The 20,660-nt window shown below is 40.9% G+C and overlaps 1 protein-coding gene across 3 annotated transcripts in view; it reads left to right on the forward strand.

Annotated features, from left to right (window-relative positions):
• The window catches only part of RAPGEF4 (Rap guanine nucleotide exchange factor 4), a 279,874-nt gene that overhangs the window by 39,809 nt on the left and 219,405 nt on the right, over positions 1–20,660 (forward strand). The window contains exon 3 of one of the 3 annotated variants that reach the window (XM_037523555.2): positions 2,323–2,411. In XM_037523555.2, the coding sequence (XP_037379452.1) occupies positions 2,323–2,411 (89 nt within the window). Of the gene's footprint in view, positions 1–2,322; positions 2,412–4,035; positions 4,058–16,793; positions 16,816–20,660 lie in introns of those variants that run through there. The other 2 variants (XM_054699866.1, XM_037523553.2) reach the window with 2 other exon arrangements.

Consider the following 20,660-nt stretch of genomic DNA (forward strand, 5'->3'; position numbering starts at 1 on the left):
CAAGAAAGAAAAAGTCGATTACTCATATGCCGTGAGTCCTGAGGCAGAATGATTTCAGAATTGGTTGATTTGATGACATTATCAGGGCTCCAGGTCCCTCCCATCTTGGTTTCTTTTTTTCCTGTGTATCCACAGGTGTTGGTTTTTGTCCCAAGTGATTCTAAGTCAGCACTGCAGGAGGTATTACTTGCTGATACAAAACTTGTGCTGAAGCTATTTCTTCCTGTGTCTCTTTTTCAGAAGTGCCCCAGAGTACTTCCTGCATTGTGTCATTGGGCAGAACTGTATCATAGGAACACATCTAAGCCAATCACTGGCAAATATAACAGGAACACTATGATTAATTTAGAACAATGGTGATTACCCTTGTGGGACTGGGGAAGAAACTCATAAGCTCTGAGCACTTGGCCCTGTGGAGGAGCTTCAAAATCTGGGTTCAGCTGGATGAGAGGAAAGGAGAACATGATTTTGGGTGGAAAACCCACAGGGTCTGTCACAACCTCATGGTAAAATATTAAAAAATAATAAAAATCTGGGGCCTCCCTGGTGGCGCAAGGGGTTAAGAAGCAACCTATGAAGCTCTCTGCAGCTACTGCAGCACAAGTTCGATCCCCCCCGCCGGCCAGGGAGCTCCCCACATGGCGCAGCAGACCTCTGTTGACTGCCCGTTGCTCCCCTCAGCAGTGTACTTCTGCTGGTGAATCCTCTCACCCCCCACATCTCTGGCCTATATCCCAGCTCCTGTATACATAAATAAATAAATCTTAAAAAAAAATAAAATCACCTACAATCTTCAAACTCAGAGATTACTACTAACATTTTATGCGTATCCTTCAGATGTGTTCTCATGCATACACATGCAATCATAATCACACTTCTAGGAAAGAAAATTATCCATATAATGTTGCTTTCAAATCAATATCTTTTTCTTATTGATACCAGAAACTTCAGTCTTTTGGGGGCTGAGACTCTATTTTCTGTTTCTTAAAGCCAGTTTCAAAATGAATTCTTTATGATATGTAATATGTGTTTGATTGGCAGATGATAATGACTTTTGAGGTCAAAAAGTTCATGAAAGACAAAGCCCTATCTCTTAAAGAAGTCACTTAGGTAGGCTCAGAATAGCAGCTACTGAGAGGCCACCTGTAGACTCCTCATTCTCTCATCATAAGCTACTCATGGACCCTGAAGGGATGCGGTGGTGGTTCTTTGCCTTTCCACGGAGGGCCTTAGGGAGGTTAGAGCAGTGCATCATCACTGATTGTGGCTCCCAGAAGCTTGCTCTTATGCAGTGAGCTCCCCCTCGCCGGAACTCAGCCCTCCCACTGAGTATGTCATGTGATTTTACATTGAGTCACTTGAACTCTGACTCTGTGATAACAATTTTAAAATATCAGACATTCCATCTTACTTATTTAGTGAGGATGTTTAAAAGGACGGTTGAGTTTTTTGAACCAGTGTTTCAGAATGACTTTCCACAGTGTTGGTGTTACTATGATATGGGAACTAAGGTTTCAGCCAAATAGCTACATGTTTTTCTCTCTGAGATTACAAAAGTAAAGCAAAATCAGGTTCAGAAATTTCCGATGGGAAATATTTTCAAAGAGTTGTTAACTCCTCATGCATAAAGCAGTGAATTTTTAGAACAGGCAAGATAATGAACAATGAATATACAATAGTTAAAATTTGTAAAGCAGATTTTATTTTTTAAATCATTTATTGGTTAGCTTAATAGAAGACAGTCTAGTCAAGAAAACACTGCTTCTTTTTTTTACATCCCCAGGGCTTATTTATTTTATTTATTTTTTTTTTATAATAAATTTTATTTTTATATTCCCCCATACAATTGCAAACGCCCCATTCTGACCGAAAACACTGCTTTTAATCTCAATAGATCTAGGAAAGTTGAGGTCGTGGTCTGATATTTTGTTGACTCAACTAACCTTGTTAATAGGTGCTCCATTAGGTTAATAATTTTCCAAGAATTACAATATAATGAAATTACATAGAACATCAGCCAATTGTCCTTAAAGTCAAAGGAACTTCTAGCATTTACGGTTATCATCTTTCTTACTGCACTGTAAATATGAAAGAGTTCTATTTAAGTTCTACTTCATAGAATGTTGAGTAAATAGGATATAATTTTGTTGATGAGGAAAAGAAAAACGTTTTTTTATGTGGGAGAAGATAGATTGGCTAGCTCAGCCAGGTCTAAGTCATGTTTATAATTACCAGTGAGAAACTTCAGGTCACATGGTAGAAATAACACACATTTCATATGTTTACATTACTGTGGTTTTTTTTTTTTTTTTTTTTTTTCAGTATTTCGCCAGGGAGATATTGGAACAAACTGGTATGCTGTTCTGGCAGGGTCTTTGGATGTTAAAGTATCTGAGACCAGCAGTTACCAGGTAAGCTACCATATTCCTTTTTTTTTTAAAGTAGGATTTAGTATTACTATGTTTTTTTAAAGATACATTTTCTGTCTTTTATGCCATCAAAATTACACTTTTAATCCACTTCCTTTTTCTCACAGTAAGTAGTGAAACAAGTGTTTATGGAATTCCTTTATTGAGTTACGTCAAATGTATTACTGATGGTCTTCCATGATTTAAGGACAGTGGCAGATATGGGACCAAGAGTGCAAGGCCCATTGCCTGCTTTTCCAGAAGCTTGCTGTCTGTTGGGAAATGTAGACAACTGCATTGCAGTTGCTGGATTACCATTGTGTAAGGGAAAATGTGGGCAGTGGGAAGGCAGAAGCATGCCTTCCTGTTTCTCCTTAGAGCCTTCTTCCATCTGGTGTCCTGACTTTTCTAGAAGTGATCTTCTTGTCAGCCTGTTGGGACCTGCAGTGGAGCAGGAGAAGCGTATTCTGTGCAGTCCCCTAAATCTCGCACTTTATCTCCATCTCGTACTTGCAAATGTGGGAGGGCCAATAATATTTATTTTTTTTCTTTTTCTTAAAGCACTGGCTTCAATGTCTTCATTAGCCACCTCTGAAGAACTTGACACCTTAGTAGATAAAACTCATATTGTTTACATCACCTTATCCCCTCACAAATTTATAAATATTTAAAATTGGACCCAGAATCCCCTTTCCTCTGTAGTGACCCCACTTCCATTATCCCATGTGGCTGCATGTATAGAACCTTTCTGCTTAGAATCAAGCAGCTTAAATCTCAAAAGGATGCCCCCCTAAATGCCAGCATCAAGCCTCAGTATGAAAATGTTCCTAGTCTTCTATCCACACATTCAGAATTCAGATAAAAACTGGTGGGAAGGAACTGACTAACTATAAAATTGGGAAGAATTATCAAGAAAATTCAGCAAAAGGAACAAATAATCTATAGCCAAGCACCTTGTTTAAGATAGTGCTTTACAGTCTTTTTCAGATGTAACACACTTCAAATGTCAAGAGCATTTATACACTGATTGTGAGATTTAAATTTTGTAGGAACTTGTATTTAAGTTGGAGTTATAGGCAGTTACCATCTAAAAAAATAGGGAAAGACCCCAAAAGATAGTTGGTGAGGTGGGCTTGGAGCTTGGTATAAACTTGCCTGTGTTACGTACATTGTCATGGATGGCCCGTCTCAGGCCAGGACCCGAGTCCTTCTTAACCGATAGTTTGCTTTTCTGTGCATCAAGGCATGAAAATTTCTTAGAAGCTGCCTGGCCCTTGTGCCTCCTGATCTTGACAGAACTTTCCCTCATCCCCTCTCTCGCAGGGCCAGTTTTCTCTTGCATTTCAGAGAAGGTGAGATTCAGATAGGTTTTGATTCCAGTAAGCCACCTCAGTTTCCCAGTGGATTGAGAAGAGCTAGCTATTTCTTGAATATTTGCATGGTGGTAGGCAGTGTTCTAAGCCCCTGACAGGTTATTTTTTTATATTAATAATTTTCTTTGAAATAATAATGCATCAACAGGAGCAGCACCCACCGCTGGGGCAGACCAGGCGTGCAGGGGAGCTCGTTCCTGCATCGCCATTTTGCAGCAGGGATCTTTCTTGCTGGAGACTGTGTGAACCAGCAGAAGGCTCACCAAGGAGACAGAGGTAAGCTGGGAGGCTTGCCCATGCTGGGCGCCTTCTAGCCTGCAGTTCCAGCCCAGAGGGGAGCAGCACCCACTGCTGGGGCAGACCGGGCGTGCAGGGGAGCGCGTCGCCGGCACCGGCATTTTGCAGCAGGGACCCTTCTTGCTGGAGACTGTGTGAACCCAGCAGAAGGCTCACCGAGGAGACAGAGGTTAAGCTGGGAGGCTTGCCCACACCGGGCACCTTCTAGCCTGCAGTTCCAGCCCAGAGGGGAGCAGCACCCACCGCTGGGGCAGACCGGGCGTGCAGGGGAGCGCGTCCCCGGCTCTGGCATTTTGCAGCAGGGACCCTTCTTGCTGGAGACTGTGTGAACCCAGCAGAAGGCTCACCGAGGAGACAGAGCAGGGACCTGTCTTTGCTGGAGACTTGTGAAACCAGCAGAAGTTCCCCAGAGGAGCCAGTGGTGAGCTGGGAAGGTCGCCCAAGATGCCGGCCAGTACCAGCAACACAGTGTCACAAGGAATACGGCAAATTAGAAAACAGGCAGTAGGGAGTAGAAAAACAACATGCAATCCAGCAACTCCTCAGCAAAATAGCACACCACAAAAAGAAAACCATCTACCAGATTGCAACGACAGTAACTTGGAAGAACTTCTGAGCCTTCCAGATAGAGAATTTAAAATTGCTGTGATTAAAAAACTGACAGAAGTCATAAAGGAAAACAATGATAAGGGGAAAATAATTAATGACCAGAAGAATGAAATTGAGTCCCAAAAGAGGGAAGTAAAAGAAATGCAGGAGATCAAAGAATTAATGAAGACGCTAAAGAACTCTGGGAAAAGCAGTGAAAGCAGAATAGATGAAATGGAAGAACGAATAAGTACTCTTGAAGACACAGAAATAAAAAGAACCAAAACAGAAAAGGAAGGAGAAGTACGAAGGAAAAAGACCGAAGAAAGACTTCGGGAACTATCTGACTCCATGAGGAAAGGAAATATAAGAGTTATAGGAATCCCAGAAGGAGAGGAGAGAGATGTAGGAACAGAGAAAATATTCATGGATATAATTGAAGAGAACTTCCCAAACGCTAAGAAGGATCTGAAAATTGATATACATGAAGCAAGAAGAACACCAAACTTCCATGACGAAAGGAAAAATACAGCAAGACACATAATAGTAAAGCTCCCAAGAATCCAAGACAAAGAAAAAATAATGAAACTAACAAGAGGGAAGAAACAGATAACATTCAAAGGGAAACCAATCAGACTGACATCAGACTTCTCTGAAGAAACACTACGGGCAAGGATAGAGTGGAGGGACATAGTCAACAGACTCCAAGAAAACAGATGCCAACCAAGAATACTCTATCCCGCAAAGCTCTCCTTCCTCTTTGAAGAAAGAATAAGGACCTTCCCAGACAAACAGAAACTCCGGAATTTCATTGCGACTAAACCCCCACTCCAAAAAATACTACAAGGAGTCCTAAAGCCAGAACCTCAGAGGGACAAATAACAACAAAAGAAGGCCAAAGAAAGTTATTAAAAGAATAAATAAATAAAATCAAAGGAAAGACAAACACAATGGCAAATACAGATGCTAACATATCAATACTAACTCTAAATGTAAATGGACTAAACTCTCCAATAAAAAGACACAGAGTTGCAGGCTGGATTAAGAAACAAAACCCAACCTTTTGCTGTCTCCAGGAAATACATTTAGCTGCAAAAGATAAAAATAGAGTCAAAGTTAAAGGATGGAAAACAATTCTACAAGCAAATGGACCAAAAAAGAAGGCAGGAACAGCTATACTCATATCAGATAAAACAGATTTCAAACTTAAAAAGATAAAAAGAGACCCCAGTGGTCATTACATTATGATCAAGGGGATAATACTTCAAGAAGAAATAACACTCATTAACATATATTCACCAAACGAAGGAGCACCAAAATATATCAGACAACTATTGGCATCTCTGAAAACAGACATCAGAGAAAACACATACGTAGTGGGAGACTTCAACACACCACTATCAACAATGGATAGATCAACAAGACAAAAAATAAGTAAAGACACTAAAGCTCTAAATAAGGATCTAGAGTGCTTAGGCTTAACAGACATATATAGAACACTAAACCCAAAAAAATCTGAGTATACATTTTTCTCAAGCGCACACGGATCATTCTCTAGGATCGATCATATACTGGGGCACAAGACAAACATCAACAGATACACCAAGATTGAAATCATACCAACCATCTTTTCTGACCATGAAGGCATCAAACTAGAAATAAACCATAAAGAGAAGGCAAGGTATTCTCCTACCTCGTGGAGATTGAAACCCACACTACTGGAAGTCCACTGGACTAACGAGGAGATAAAAGAAGAAATTAAAAAATTCTTTGAATTGAATGACAAGGAGGACACCAATTTCCTAAATGTATGGGATGCAGCAAAAGCAGTAATAAGAGGAAAATATATAGCAATAGATGCTCACATCAAGAAACAAGAAAGAACTCAAAGAAACAACCTAATCTCGAAACTCAAAGATCTAGAAAAAGAACAACAAAAAAGCCCCAAAACCAGTAGAAGAAAAGAAATAATAAAAACCAAAGCAGAAATAAATGAAATCGAAACTAAAAAAACAATCCAAAAGATCAATGAAACCAAGAGCTGGTTCTTCGAAAAAATAAATAAAATAGATAAACCCCTTGCCAGGCTCACAAGGGCAAAAAGGGAGAAAGCACAAATAAATAGGATAATAAATGAAAGAGGAGAAATCACAACGGACACAGCAGAAATCAAAAGAATTATTAATAACTACTATGAACAGTTATATGGAAACAAGTTTAACAATCTAGAGGAGATGGACAAATTCCTACAACTCTACAATCACCCAAAGCTAGATAAAGAAGAAATAGAACACCTAAACAGACCAATTACAATTAGCGAAATTGAAATGGTAATAAAAAACCTCCCCAAAAACAAAAGCCCAGGACCTGATGGATTTACAAATGAATTCTACCAAACATTCAGAGACGAATTGGTACCTATCCTTCACAAACTCTTCCAAAAAATTGAGAAGGAAGGTATAATACCTAACACGTTCTATGAAGCCAACATTACACTAATACCAAAACCGAACAAGGACAACACAAAAAAAGAAAACTATAGGCCAATCTCCCTAATGAACACTGATGCAAAAATCCTCAATAAAATTTTAGCTATCAGAATCCAACAGTGTATCCATAAGGTAATTCACCACGACCAAGTAGGATTCATTCCAGGGACACAAGGATGGTTTAACATCCGAAAATCAATCAACGTTATCCAACACATCAACAAAAAGAAATATAAAAACCATATGATAATATCAATAGATGCTGAGAAAGCTTTCGACAAAGTGCAACACCCATTCATGATAAAAGCCCTTGAAATTCTTGGGATACAAGGAACATACCTCAACATCATAAAGGCCGTATATGACAAGCCAACAGCCAGTATCATTCTCAATGGTGAAAAGCTGAAAGCAATTCCATTAAGATCTGGAACAAGACAAGGATGTCCACTTTCACCACTGCTTTTCAATATAATACTGGAAGTCCTAGCCAGAGCAATAAGACAAGAGAAAGACATCCAAGGAATCCAAATGGGAAAAGAAGAAGTCAAACTATCACTCTTTGCAGATGATATGATAATATACATAGAGAACCCCAAAAACTCCACAGAAAAACTAATTCAACTCATCAATCAGTTCAGTAAAGTGGCAGGATACAAAATCAACACGCAAAAGTCAGTAGCCTTCCTATATACAAACAATAAATCTGAAGAAGAAGAAATCAAAAAAACCATCCCTTTTATTATTGAAACAAAAAAAATCAAATATTTGGGAATAAATCTAACAAAAGAGGTAAAGGACCTATACAAAGAAAACTATAAAACACTGTTAAAAGAAATAGAAGAAGACACAAAGAAATGGAAAGACATACCCTGCTCATGGATTGGGAGAATAAACATTATTAAAATGGCCATCCTACCAAAAGCAATATACAGATTCAATGTTATTCCAATCAAAATTTCAATGTCATTCTTCAAAGAAATAGAACAATTATTGATGAAATTCATATGGAATCACAAAAAACCCGAATAGCCAAAGCTCTCCTGAAAAAAAAAAGAAGGGAATGGAGGCATCACACTCCCAGACTTCAAACTCTACTACAAAGCCATAATCATCAAAACTGCATGGTATTGGAACAAGAACAGACATACAGACCAATGGAATCGAATAGAAAATCCAGAAATAAACCCACAGATTTATGGTCAACTAATCTTTGACAAAGGAGCAAAGACTATGCATTGGAGCAAAGAAAGTTTGTTCAATAAATGGTGCTGGGAAAACTGGGTCGCTACATGCAAAAGAATGAAGCTTGACCACTACCTCACACCATATACAAAAATCAACTCAAAATGGATTAAAGAACTAGACATAAGACCTGAAACCATAAAATACATAGAAGGAAATATAGGCGAAACACTACGTGATTTGCCTATCAAAGACATCTTTACAGACACATCACCCAAAGCAGTGATAGTGAAGGCAAAGATCAACAGCTGGGACTACATCAAATTAAAGAGCTTCTGCACAGCAAAAGAGACAATAACAAAAACAAAGAGAAACCCCACCAACTGGGAGAAAATTTTTGCACCCAACACTAATGATAAAGGACTGATCACAAAAATCTGCAAAGAGCTGATGAGACTCAACAACAACAAAGAAAATAATCCAGTCAAAAAATGGACAGAGGAACTAAAAAGAAACTTCTCTGAAGAGGAAATGCAAATGGCCAACAGGCATATGAAAAAATGTTCAACACCCCTTGCAATCAGGGAAATGCAAATCAAAACTACCATGAGATACCATCTTACACCAGTGAGAATGGCACATATTAAAAAAACTAGCAACAACAAATGTTGGCGAGGTTGTGGAGAAAAAGGAACTCTTCTGCACTGTTGGTGGGAGTGCAAACTGGTCCAACCACTATGGAGAGCTGTGTGGAGATTTCTGGACCTACTAAACATAGAGCTTCCACAGGATCCAGCAATTCCACTCCTAGGTATTTACCCAAAGAACACAGAAACATCAATTCCAAAGAACACCTGCACCCCTATGTTTATAGCAGCACTGTTTGCAATAGCTAAGCTTTGGAAACAGCCCAAATGCCCAAAAATAGATGACTGGATCAAGAAGATGTGGTACATATATACCATGGAATATTACTCAGCATTCAAAAAAGATAAACACATGCAATTTGCAGCAACATGGATGACGCTGGAAGGGATCATGCTCAGTGAAATAAGCCAAAAAGAAAAAGAAAAATACCGGATGGTCTCACTCATAGCAGGGATCTAGAAAACTTAAATAAGGGACCAGGAAAATGAATAACTATAAGAAAGTGAAAATCAAAATCAACAAAAACTATGAACCAGAGACACTTTTTGGGGGGTGGGGGCGGGAGGGGAGGGATTGGGGTCAGAATGGGGGGATTGCAATTGTATGGGGAATATAAAAATAAAATTTATTAATTAAAAAAAAAAAGAAAAAAAAAGAAATAATAATGCATAATAACATTATATAGGTTCTAGGTGTGCATCACTATAAAACAATCTGCACATACTACATTAAGTTGATCACTCAAAGTTCGATTTTATGAACAGCTATTTATTTACTCCTTTAGTCCGCACAGTAGCCCTAGGAGGTAGGTCAGATCTTCTCGTTTTACAGATGAGGAAACAAAGTGACTAATAACCACGTCCCATAAGATATTTAGAAATCAAGGCCACCAAAATGAAAGCCCAGGTACAGTGGCTCTTAGCCACTGCTGTGTACTATTTACTCAAAAGAAACATGGTGGACCGTGTCATTTCCTCTCACTCTGCCATTTGTCATCCTTTCGGATTCCCTCTAGATTGTTCCTTAGCTCTGAACAGCTGTCTCAGACTCCTGTCTGTGTGCTCTCCATGCTTACCTTAGCTGGGTCTTACCTGTGAGCATGTGTGGAGGGGATAGGGCGCCCTGCTTCTCTGGATTGCCCTGGTGAGTCTTGATGGAGGCGGGAGAAGCTGAAAAGAGAGGTGAGGAAAGGGAAGGAAGATGAGAATCAAGGAGAAAGGTGAGGAGGACAGGAAAACACAGGGAGGAGAGATGAGGAATAATAAAGGCAGAGCAGATGTGGCTAAGGGATTATAAATAGCATCGGCAGTGATGTGCTGACACATCAGATGTTAAAAGCTGTTGTGAGATTTGGAAGGTATTAAAGTAATATTTGGCCAAGAATTCCCAGAATCGTGCCCTGGTGGACCAGTTGCCTCTCACTGAGGGTGTGGACCCCCCCCACCCCGCCCCTTCCAACTATTAGATCTGGAGAGACACAGCTAAATAAGTGCAGCCCTTCCCTTGCAAAGGCTCACGGGTGGGGCAGACAAGTATGGTGATAGGGAGGAGAGCCAGGCATGTGTGTATAGGTGGAGGGGAGCTGCTCAGAATTGTTAATGAAGAGATGTTGGCAGTTGAGAGAAAGGGAGGATCCTGAGTAGAATGGAGAGGTGGACAGGGATGCCACTAAGGGAAACAGAGAACACCAAGGAAGAAAACCCTTCGCAGGTTGTGGTGTAGTGTTTGTGTACTACACATTTATTATGTGTCATTGATTGGAAGGTATTTTTTTCTGAAAAAGATCACCCCAATTTATTTTGTATGGTGACAGGAAGACAAAACTGTAAAATTCAAGAATATACAGAACATAAATATTTTATTTGGCTCATAAATTCATATTACCTTCCTGCCTTCTTCAGTATATTACCTTTTCTCTCTTCTCATCATTTCCTTATACTTTTATGCTTCCAGGGTAAGAAATCTGGCCAGTCTGGCCGGTTCTTGAACTCTAGGTTGAGGGTCACACTTACTGGTGATATCCCAGGAACATAATCGTCGTCTCTCGTCACCTACAAGCATGTCACTTATATTGGTTTGAGGCGTCTTTCAGTGGCCCCGCTGAGTTGCGGCATGCTCAGTGAATGAGCGAGCTGCGGAAGGTGACCTACCGTGACACAAAGAGCCAAGTGACCAGGACTTCCTTACCTGCCCAGTGTCAGATCCTCATCCTTGGCCTCGGCTGGCACATGCACCACCCGCCTGGGGTGTCTGTGCAAGCTCTGCAAAGGGGCTTGCTCCCATACCCCTCCAGTGTCATGGATGGTGGTGTGTGACTTCTTTACCCTTTTGGATCTCTGATGCCTGAGATTATAACAATAATAAACACCACCAATTCCACATTTGACAAAGTATTACAATATGAACACACTCATGAGTGGTCATATAAACTTCAGACCCTCTCCTGGGAGGGGAGGCTAAGGAAAAAAAAAAGCCCTTTGGTTGTCAGGAGTGAAGTGGCTCAAGTCCCAGTTTTGCTTGGGGTCAGCCAACTCAGTTAGTTTGGAAACAGAAGCCTATAGCCAGGAGGCACACCCTGGCAGGGGGCTCTCTTTCACCCATGTCTCCCGCAGCCAGGCTCCATGAAGGGCCCCAGAGCCAGCACTGTTCTGCCTCCCTGCCTGTCTTTCAGCTGGGTCCCTCAGTCCTTCCAGAGCTGACTGAAAGGGAAAGAGAAAAGCCTCCAGATGAGGCAAGTGATAAGACCTACCTCTGAGAGAACCTCCCCGAGCAGCTGGGGCTACGTCGTTTTCATTTTTGTTCTGGCCTTGAAACTATGTTTGTGTGAAGAATTATGGGAAAAACAGAGATGATTGTTTCCTGTTATTTTGATGAGCTTTTGATGACTAACATCCTTGCAAATATCTTTCTATAAATTGTATTGACTCCACTCCTCCAGAAAATAAAACCTACTTCAGAAACACTGTTATGCTCATGTTGCTGTAATGGTCAGACTCCCCCTAACTCTCAGACACTTTCTTGCCTTGGCCATGAAACTAGAATGTTCAGCAAGGGGCCTTCCTCAGCAAGGGCCTCTTCACCATCACAAAGTGTCCCAGCCTGGCTCTCGTTCTCACATAGGCTTCCACCCGGCAGCTCAGAACCTCTTCCAGATAATCCTTCCCATTCCCAGGGGAGCCTGACCGACCCAGGCTCTTTCCTTCACCTAACTACAACACAGACGCCACACCACCTGGGGTACCTGTTTGACTTAATGGACTCAAAGTCAGAGGTCTTGCATTCCCTCTAGAATAATACTATGGGTCTATGCTTTTCTCATTAATCTTTAAATGGATTTAGTGTTAGAAGGGAACACTGGAACAAGTTATAAACAAATAAGCTGAAGAGTAGTAAATAGGCTTATAAATGTCACTCTGTCCAGCAAAGCCCACCTCTGTGTGGGTCTTTCTGTGTGTCTGTGAACTTCGGAAAGAGAAAGAGAGACAAGGTCCTGCTTTTCTCTGCAGGTCTTTTTGGGATGATAAATCCTAGAGATAGATAAGGTTTAAATTAGTGTGTGTGTGCCTCATTGAGAACTTTCCTTCTCACCTTCATGATGCCTAGTAATGTAAAGTTGGCAAACAGATGGTTTTGGCTCTGGCATCGGGGGAAAGAAGAAAAAATCAGAGGCATGGATATGGAAAGGTGATGGAGAAAGCAGAGTGACAAATTTCCAACTTAAGTGAGGAAGATATTGCCTCTGTGCTTGATAAGAACTGGCTGCTGAGTCAGCCAGAGAAAACTTGGACTGTTTTTAATCTGATGGTTTTCATTGAAAAGTTGTCTTGACTGAAAAATTAACTTAATGTCCAGCAAGAGGGGACAACTGCTAACACATTTAGGGTCAGTTAGGGCCCTGTTTACACCAAAGAGATATAAAAATTTTCCAGTTGCATGGAAGTAGGATTTCTGATGACTGTCGGCTGGATAGAAGTTCATTTTGGAAAATAGGGATGGGATGGTTTATTAATTCATTAAAACGTCTACATCTCTATAACAGATGTTTATTTAAAATGTTAGCATTTACCTAATGTGGTGGGGTAATACCAGGATGAGGCTGGAGGCATGGTTTTAGGGTGGGGATGGGAATGAAAGAATTCACCAGAGACAGAGTGGAGAACAGAAAAAGACAGATTATTGAAGTACCCTGCAGGGGAACAGGGGGAGAAAAGGGAGAGGGCTGAGCAGGAAGGATTTGAGGCTCTTTATACTCAGTTTTTGCCAGCTCTCTTATTTGGGGCTCCAGTTCACACTGATTATCTGCTGGGATGTCTGGTCTCAGGTGCTGGCCTGTGACACAGAATGTGTCCTGGTCCTGCTTCTGCATTCCTGGAACTTGGCTGTTTTTTTTTTTTCCCTGGAACTGGTGGTTGGCCTTTGGCCCTGTTCCTATGGCAACCTTATTGATTTCCTTATCTATTCAAGCTTCCTGTGCTTGCTGGTCAGAGAGTGGGGCCTTAGTTTTTAACCTTATAAATGATACCTGGACACCTAATGCAATGCACATAAAATCAGACCTTTTAAAGTCCTCTCTGCCACTTGACTTGCTGTGTGATCTCAGGCAAGTTAGATAACATATAAGTTGGGGGCAATAGCGCCTATCTTAGAGTAGTGGTTCCTGCCGGGAAGGGAATACTGTGATTGCAATGCCTGCAATGCTGTCATTTTGTCACAAGAGGGCAGTGCTAGAATAGAAAAAGCAGGAAATGTACTTAATGCTGGAAATGGCAAGAAGTTTAACAATACTGTGCAGCCATTTCATGGGATCAGAGAATCTGGGCTCCACTTGGCCTTAGTCATTGCTTTATCCATCCTCTTATCTGTCTTATGAAATTTCATTGGCAATTTTTAGTCCAATTTGGAAAACAGTCTCTTACTGGTTCTTATCCAAAAGTAAAATAATGTGCTTTTTTATCTGCCCTCTCTTTGTCTCTCCTTCAAAGATGTTTTTAAGTGTTGTATTTTTGTTTCTAAAATCTGAAGGACAGACAGGTTTCACCATCACATGGATTTCTCTGTCTTCTTTTTCTGTCACTCCTTGTCTGAGTTTTCCATTCACTCTTACTTCACCCTTTATTTTCTGTATTTTCTGACAGAGAACATCACCATCATTAAAAAACATGTTCTGTAGTTAGTTAGTGTAAATTTCACCAGCATGCCTGTAGCTTGTTAAGAGGGGTTATAGACATTATTTGCATGTATTGAATCCGTGAAAACTGAAGGATGCCAAGTCCACAGTGGTTCTAATCTTTCACTACTTTTCTATGCTCAGGTCCTATTATTTGTGGGGACTGACCAGGCAATTATTCAACATCTTTCACGATGCCTCTGCATTCTGTCTGAGTTTTGTTGCTTTATATTTCTTTGTTTGGGTGATTGCAAGACTGAGCCACAGTGCAGGACAACTGACTCGCTGAAATGGGGTGGTCTCCTTGATTTAGTTATCAGAATGCCACTGCTATTCCACTCTCACTGAACAGCCCCCCTCCCCCCACAGCTAGCTTGCCTGATCTTGTTAAGCTGTGTCTAACACTGATTCCAGGAAAGTGCTCCAAAAGTAGTCAACCTTGTCTTTGCTGTTTGTTAGAAAAAAACACATTTTACTTAGAAGTATTTTGCCTTTGTGCTTGGCACACATCATTTTGATAGCACATATGGCGTAATGTCTTGACAAATTCAGAGATTAGATTCCATTAAATTTTTATTTTTTAAAAGCACCTGGACCACTGAATAAATTCCAGTGCTAATATGAAGCTTCTGAAATAAGCCCAGACACTACCAAACTTAATGGCAAGTATTGCCTAAAATAACAATTGTTAAAATGTTTGCTTTCTAAGAATTTATGTTTCAGGGTTTGCACACTTAAAGAACCCATTTTTTCCTTGATGTTGACCCAACATGTTTCCCAAATAATAAATATTCCAGGAGACATTTAATTATTCCTGAGCATTAATATAAAGGTGAGTCAATGAAAAGATCTGATACATCTTGAAGTCACAGAGCAATTGAAAAAAAAAAAAAAAACTTAATGTGTAAACTTACCATAGAAAAATCTTATGTCTATTTTATTGATAGTTATTATAAATTTCATCAGCATGCCTGTAGCTTTTCAAGATGGGTTATAGACATTATTTGCAAGACATGTTATTTGCTAGGATATCAGTGACACATACCCACTGGCTTTCTTAATACCATCCCCTGTTCTTACTGTAGCTATGTTTATAATGAAACAAACAAATAAAATGTCTTATAAGAGAATGCCTGCATTAAGAAAACCCAGTATAGCATAATTCAGACATACAAAGCAGATAAATTAAGGGGTGATTAGTCTCAGTACAAAAGGATTCTTTGATTTACAGCAGGATTCTTCAGAAGGGTTCCTTTGAATACAAGCTCCCCAGAGAGCTGAAGTGTTTTGCAGATCATTCAAACCACTTGACATCCAGAATAGGGGACAGAAAAACTTGGAATTTAAGTGTTGAAAGCCACCATTAATTGAAGATTAGCACAAAATGAATATAGAGATTCTCTTATTTAAATAATAGAAAAATATGATTTGCCTTTTAGAACTATAGATAGCCTATAATGTATACAAATACGGCTGTTAGAAATAACAGCCTTCTGGTATTTATGGAACACTTACTATGTGCCAGGAACCATACAAAACTCTATGTATTATTTTATTTATGCTAAATCCTGCTAATAATCTCATAAGAAAGATTGTACCCACTTTGCAAGTGAGGGAGCTGAAGGTCCCAGAAGCCACAGGTAAATCTGAATGAGTTTTGAGTGGTCTGCAAGGCTCACACTTTTCTCATTATGCTGCCTCCAGGGGATTTTCCTGCTAAACCTTGAGTGTGTGACTCTGGGTGCCTCCAGGTGTGTCTCTTTTTGCCTAATGTTCCCCGCCTTTCATGCGGGTGGCTTTGTGGCCCTCTTTGCTAACTTCCCTAATGGCAACTTTCATAAGCAGAGACACCAGAGCCCACCTAGCTACTGCAATACATACTGTTCCAAGATATTGCTCTTGACTTCAGTTGGTGCCCAGCTGGGCAAAGGAGAAAAACTTAGGGGTTGGGGGGCTCTGGTGGAGGGAGGCCATGTCCAGTCAGTGCTGGGCAGGACATGGGAGGAAGTCAAACAGCCCCGTGGTAGTATAGTAAAGGCTGAGGTCAGGCTGAACAAGTGGTAACACAGTGGGCGCGGCTTGGTGATGCGCAGGGAGTCAGGAAGCAGGCTGGCTTCAGAGGGTGCCACAGAGGATGCCTCAGCGAAGGATCTCAGGACAAGATGGCTTGCCACATTGGGGAGAGTTTGAACATCAGATAGTCTCTCCAGGCAGTGACACAGTGTAGGGTAAGGTAAAAAGTGACAGGCTTTTCTACCCTCCCGCCATTAGGATAGATGAGGGAACCCAGTGGCCCTGAATGCATGCCTGATGGCGGGCACCTGAAGTGGGTACACCTGGGCTGAGAGACTGAGTTTATAAGGGCGGCGTCACGGGAACGCCAGCAGAAGCCGAGAGAAGAAGAAGAGAAGCAGAGAGAACACCAGAGAGAGCCCAGAAATAGAGTGAGGATTTGCTGGGGACTGGGAGGACTGCCAACCTCCCGGCCCCCCAGCACCCCTGCCTGCCATATGCCTGGTAAATCTAAATAAAAGACCTGCAAAAGCCACTGAGGGCTCCAGGACTCCTCCGTTACCCAGTCTGCATGGGATCATAGAAAACCTGCCCTGTGTCATTCCTGCCTCTACACACAGTAAGGCAGTGACTCAGTTTCTCTAACTGAGGTAAGAACTCTCATGTCAGAACTGGGGCACAAGGACAGAGCAGGAAAAGCAAAATACGATGCAATTTGTAGTTGCTCCTTTAGGATTGCTTACCTTTTTGGTAATGGGTAAGAGAATTGGTGCCCCAACCTGAAAGGATTTGATCCTCTGGGTGGGGGCCAAGTGAACCCCAATATTGGAATCAGAGGGCTAAAGGGAGAGCAATGCTAAATGTTTTGTATCTTCCTGGAGATTTGGACTCAGGTATCCAGCCAATCTATAGATTGGTTGATTGAGAAAAGAAACTATATGGATTATATTAACACTTTAATCAGTTTCCCTATTGAGCCTCAGCAAGAGGTATTTAAATTTCACAAAAGTATTTGGAGTGGTAATTTTAAGCAGTTTCTACTCTCAACTATTCCATTAAAAATCATGCTCTTGGGCAAATTACTGGACATCTTTGAGCTTCATTTTCCTTAACCTCTAAGATAAGAATCCTGATGTTGCAGGATTGATTGTTTTTAATACTCCAGTCAATAAGAATATAGCTGTCACTGCTTTTTGAAAGTTAACATTATCAGTTCACTTATAGGAGACATTTCCATTAGTACCTGTTTTCACTAACTGAAAGAAATATGAAGAGGAATTTTGCTTTTATGATAGAAGACAAAAGGTGAGAACAGCCTTAGTTTTGTTTCTTTTGCTGCAATCACTAAAAAGGCATCTTGCATCTGTTCAGCGAGAGTGGCAGCCCCCGAGCACCATCCCCAAGAACTACTTTATTCAGGCTGTGTATGCGTTGTGTCATTCCTGCATTCAGGTTAATTTTTTTTAAAGATTTATTTATGCATACAAGAGCTGGGGTATAAGTCAGAGGTGTGGGAAGGTGAGAGGATTCACCAGAGACAGAGTGGGGAGTAGAACAGGCAGATCTACTGAAATACACTGCTGAGGGGAGCAGTGGGTAAGACAGGAGAGGTCTGCTGGGTCATTTGTGGGTTAGCTCCCTGGTGGGGATCGAACTTGTGCTGCAATGGCTGGTGATAGCTTCATAGTGCTGAGACTTAACCCCTTGTGCAACTAGAGAGGCCTTGGCAGGTTATTTTGCGAGTCTGGGAATTAGCAACAGTTTCCCCATATAAATAAATAGTAATTGTCTCTTTGATTTGTACCTTTTTTATACAAAAAAAGTTTCCTACAATTGTTCTACTTTTGGATAGCAGGGGAAATCTATTCACAATTAACTAAACGTTTCTTTTGAGTCAGGCACTAAGCAAACTAAGCAAAGTTTAAATATATTATCTCATTTAACTATTGTGAGGCATAAAGGAGGCATCTTAGCCAAGATACTCGGCCAAGTGCCTGGCATGTAACACTCCGCTCACACACGTGAGACCCACACGCATACTGATGCACAAAGAGTGGGTACTGTCAGTGCTCATCAGGTAATTGGTTATTTTATAAGATAGGTGAAGGAATGATCTAGTGGACAGATAGACGAGGGGGAGCCAGATCAGACTGGAAGAAGAAACCAGAAGACATGTCAGAGATGTGCCCCATCTGTCTGTGTGCTTCACTAACACAATGAAATCTTCCCATGTGTCCCCAAGGGATACTGCCCTTGTGATGCATCCAGTTCGAGGTGGTTAGTGATAAGCTGGTCTCTGTCCCTATTACAGAGTCTCTTTGGGAATGAGACTCAGCCCAGAGTGTCAGTGTAACTCAGACTCACTGCTGTGCTTGGCTAACCCACATTCTTGTTTGCGTTTCTCCAGATGTCCATCTGCAGAAAAGGGTTTGGCTTCCAGCGCCACGTTTGGACATGGCCCTGGGAAGCGTTGTAAGGCAGTGAGATAGTGAGGCAAGGAAGGAATGAACGCTAATAAAAATGTGCTGATAGGAGGATTTCCTCTGCGGGCCACTGGGCTCATCCCTTCAGGGGACTCTGAGAAGCTACAGGGCGAGGAGGCACAGGTCTTCATCCTCTTGCTCTCATGCTGCTTTGATGGAAGGTGAACCTTGAAGGTGGTAAGTGCCTGGTGCTCTGCCCTCAGGTGGAGCCTTGCAGGTGCCTGAGACAGGAAGCCACAGGTGTACACAGAAACTTACCAGGGAGCTACATGGGCCTTCAGAGCAGGGCTTGGGGTGGGCATGGGAACATGTCCGGAATCTGGCAGAACTCCGGCAGCATCTGCTAAACTCACCTTCATCCACTGAAGACATTCAAGTTTTGAAATCTTCATTTCATATTTGAAAGTCCTCAAAATGAATTGCCATCTTCTCTCAAATCAAGATATTCCTTCACTTCTGTTAAGCCTTCATATTCCCTGGGAGGGCGTTGATTGCTTTCCTTAGTCTCTGTGTCACTATAAATATTTTCTTTCACGTGGCCTTTTTGAACATTAATCTACAAAAATAAATAGTTGAATAATCCCAGTTAAATAGATACTGAAACATGAGCCGATTTCTAGAGTGTGTGTGAACCTGAAAGAGAATAATGTTACATTCATAACCAGACCCTTTTAACCACAGGCAAAGACACCTTTTAAGCCTATTGACAGGATTTCTGACTTGGAATTCTGACCAAGAGGGATCTGGTTAGAGACAAGCGTGGAGGAAAATCAGAGTGCTTGTACCACACTGGCTCACTTCCATCCTGCTCACACTTATCCTGCCTTTCAGCATACACAGTGAGCAGCCTATATTGGTTCTGCTAAGTAAGAGAACATTTAAATGTAAATTTCTGTATTTGATCATTATTTTTGAGCACATTGCAAGGTCCTGCCTGGAATTTAAATGTAAATAAGCCCCAGCACACGCGAACAATAAAGATAGTGATTAATCTTTGGAGTGAAAATATTCTTCTTGGGAACTCTCCCTCGCATCCAGTTATTCCACTGCCCAATCTATACTTTCCCAATCCTGCAGATTTCTAGGTTAGTCTGTCTTAAAATTACGCTGGGTCTGCTGAAAGTAAAGTTTGAACTTGAGAGTGGTACTCCTTTCATGCAAGGTTTTAAAGCTCTGATTTCAAGATCATATCTGTGACTCCCTGTGCTGAGAAGTGCATTTGGCATCACTAACATGACGAGATTTTGTAAATTTTGGCTCATGTTCAACTCTCCAGGGGCTATTTAACAATAATTTCAATCTTTGTAATTATTACAAGAATTGTTCACTAGCAAGAAGACGGGCTTGTGGGACTTTCACAGCCCATGTCTTGTATATTTTTTGATGACAAACTGCATGTATCAGGGACAGGAGGTGAGCAAGGAAAAAAAAAATATACAACTAGCTCGTGAATGGCTCGTCTTGTTCTTTTGCAGGATACTTTGCTGATAACCTCAGGTATTTAAGGCCCATGAGTAGTGGCAGGAGTAATATTTATGATCTGTCCTTCTCAAGTTTTAGAGTAGAGTTTTACATTGGAAAGTACAAATTAAGACCAAAACAATCCTTTCTGAAGGATTCAGATAATAGAATCATGAAGTAGGTTAGTAAGATGCTCAAAGGAACCTGATATTCTAGAGACTTTGTGAAAATCTGTGAATGATCATAATCCACTGTTTTTACTAGAATTTAAAAAGTACTCAGAGGTACCTAATTCACGAACTATTAGTATTTCAGTTCTGAGGATATTTTTTTCTGAATGAATTTATTTGCAGCTGCCTTTCTAGAAAATTTATCAGCAGACTTCTTAAAATTTCCTCTGATCTTTCATTCTTTTCTGAGATATTATTGATTTTATTTTCCTGAACATAATTTTATATGGTAATAACTGTGCAGAAGCAATTTGCTATGGTTCAAGGAACTGGATTCTTAGGGACATTTGTCTTAGTAATGTGCCCTAACTTGATCTTAAT

Source organism: Talpa occidentalis, unplaced genomic scaffold, assembly GCF_014898055.3.
Source record: "Talpa occidentalis isolate TD23 unplaced genomic scaffold, MPIMG_talOcc4v2.1 talOcc4.3, whole genome shotgun sequence".
NCBI lineage: Eukaryota > Metazoa > Chordata > Mammalia > Eulipotyphla > Talpidae > Talpa > Talpa occidentalis.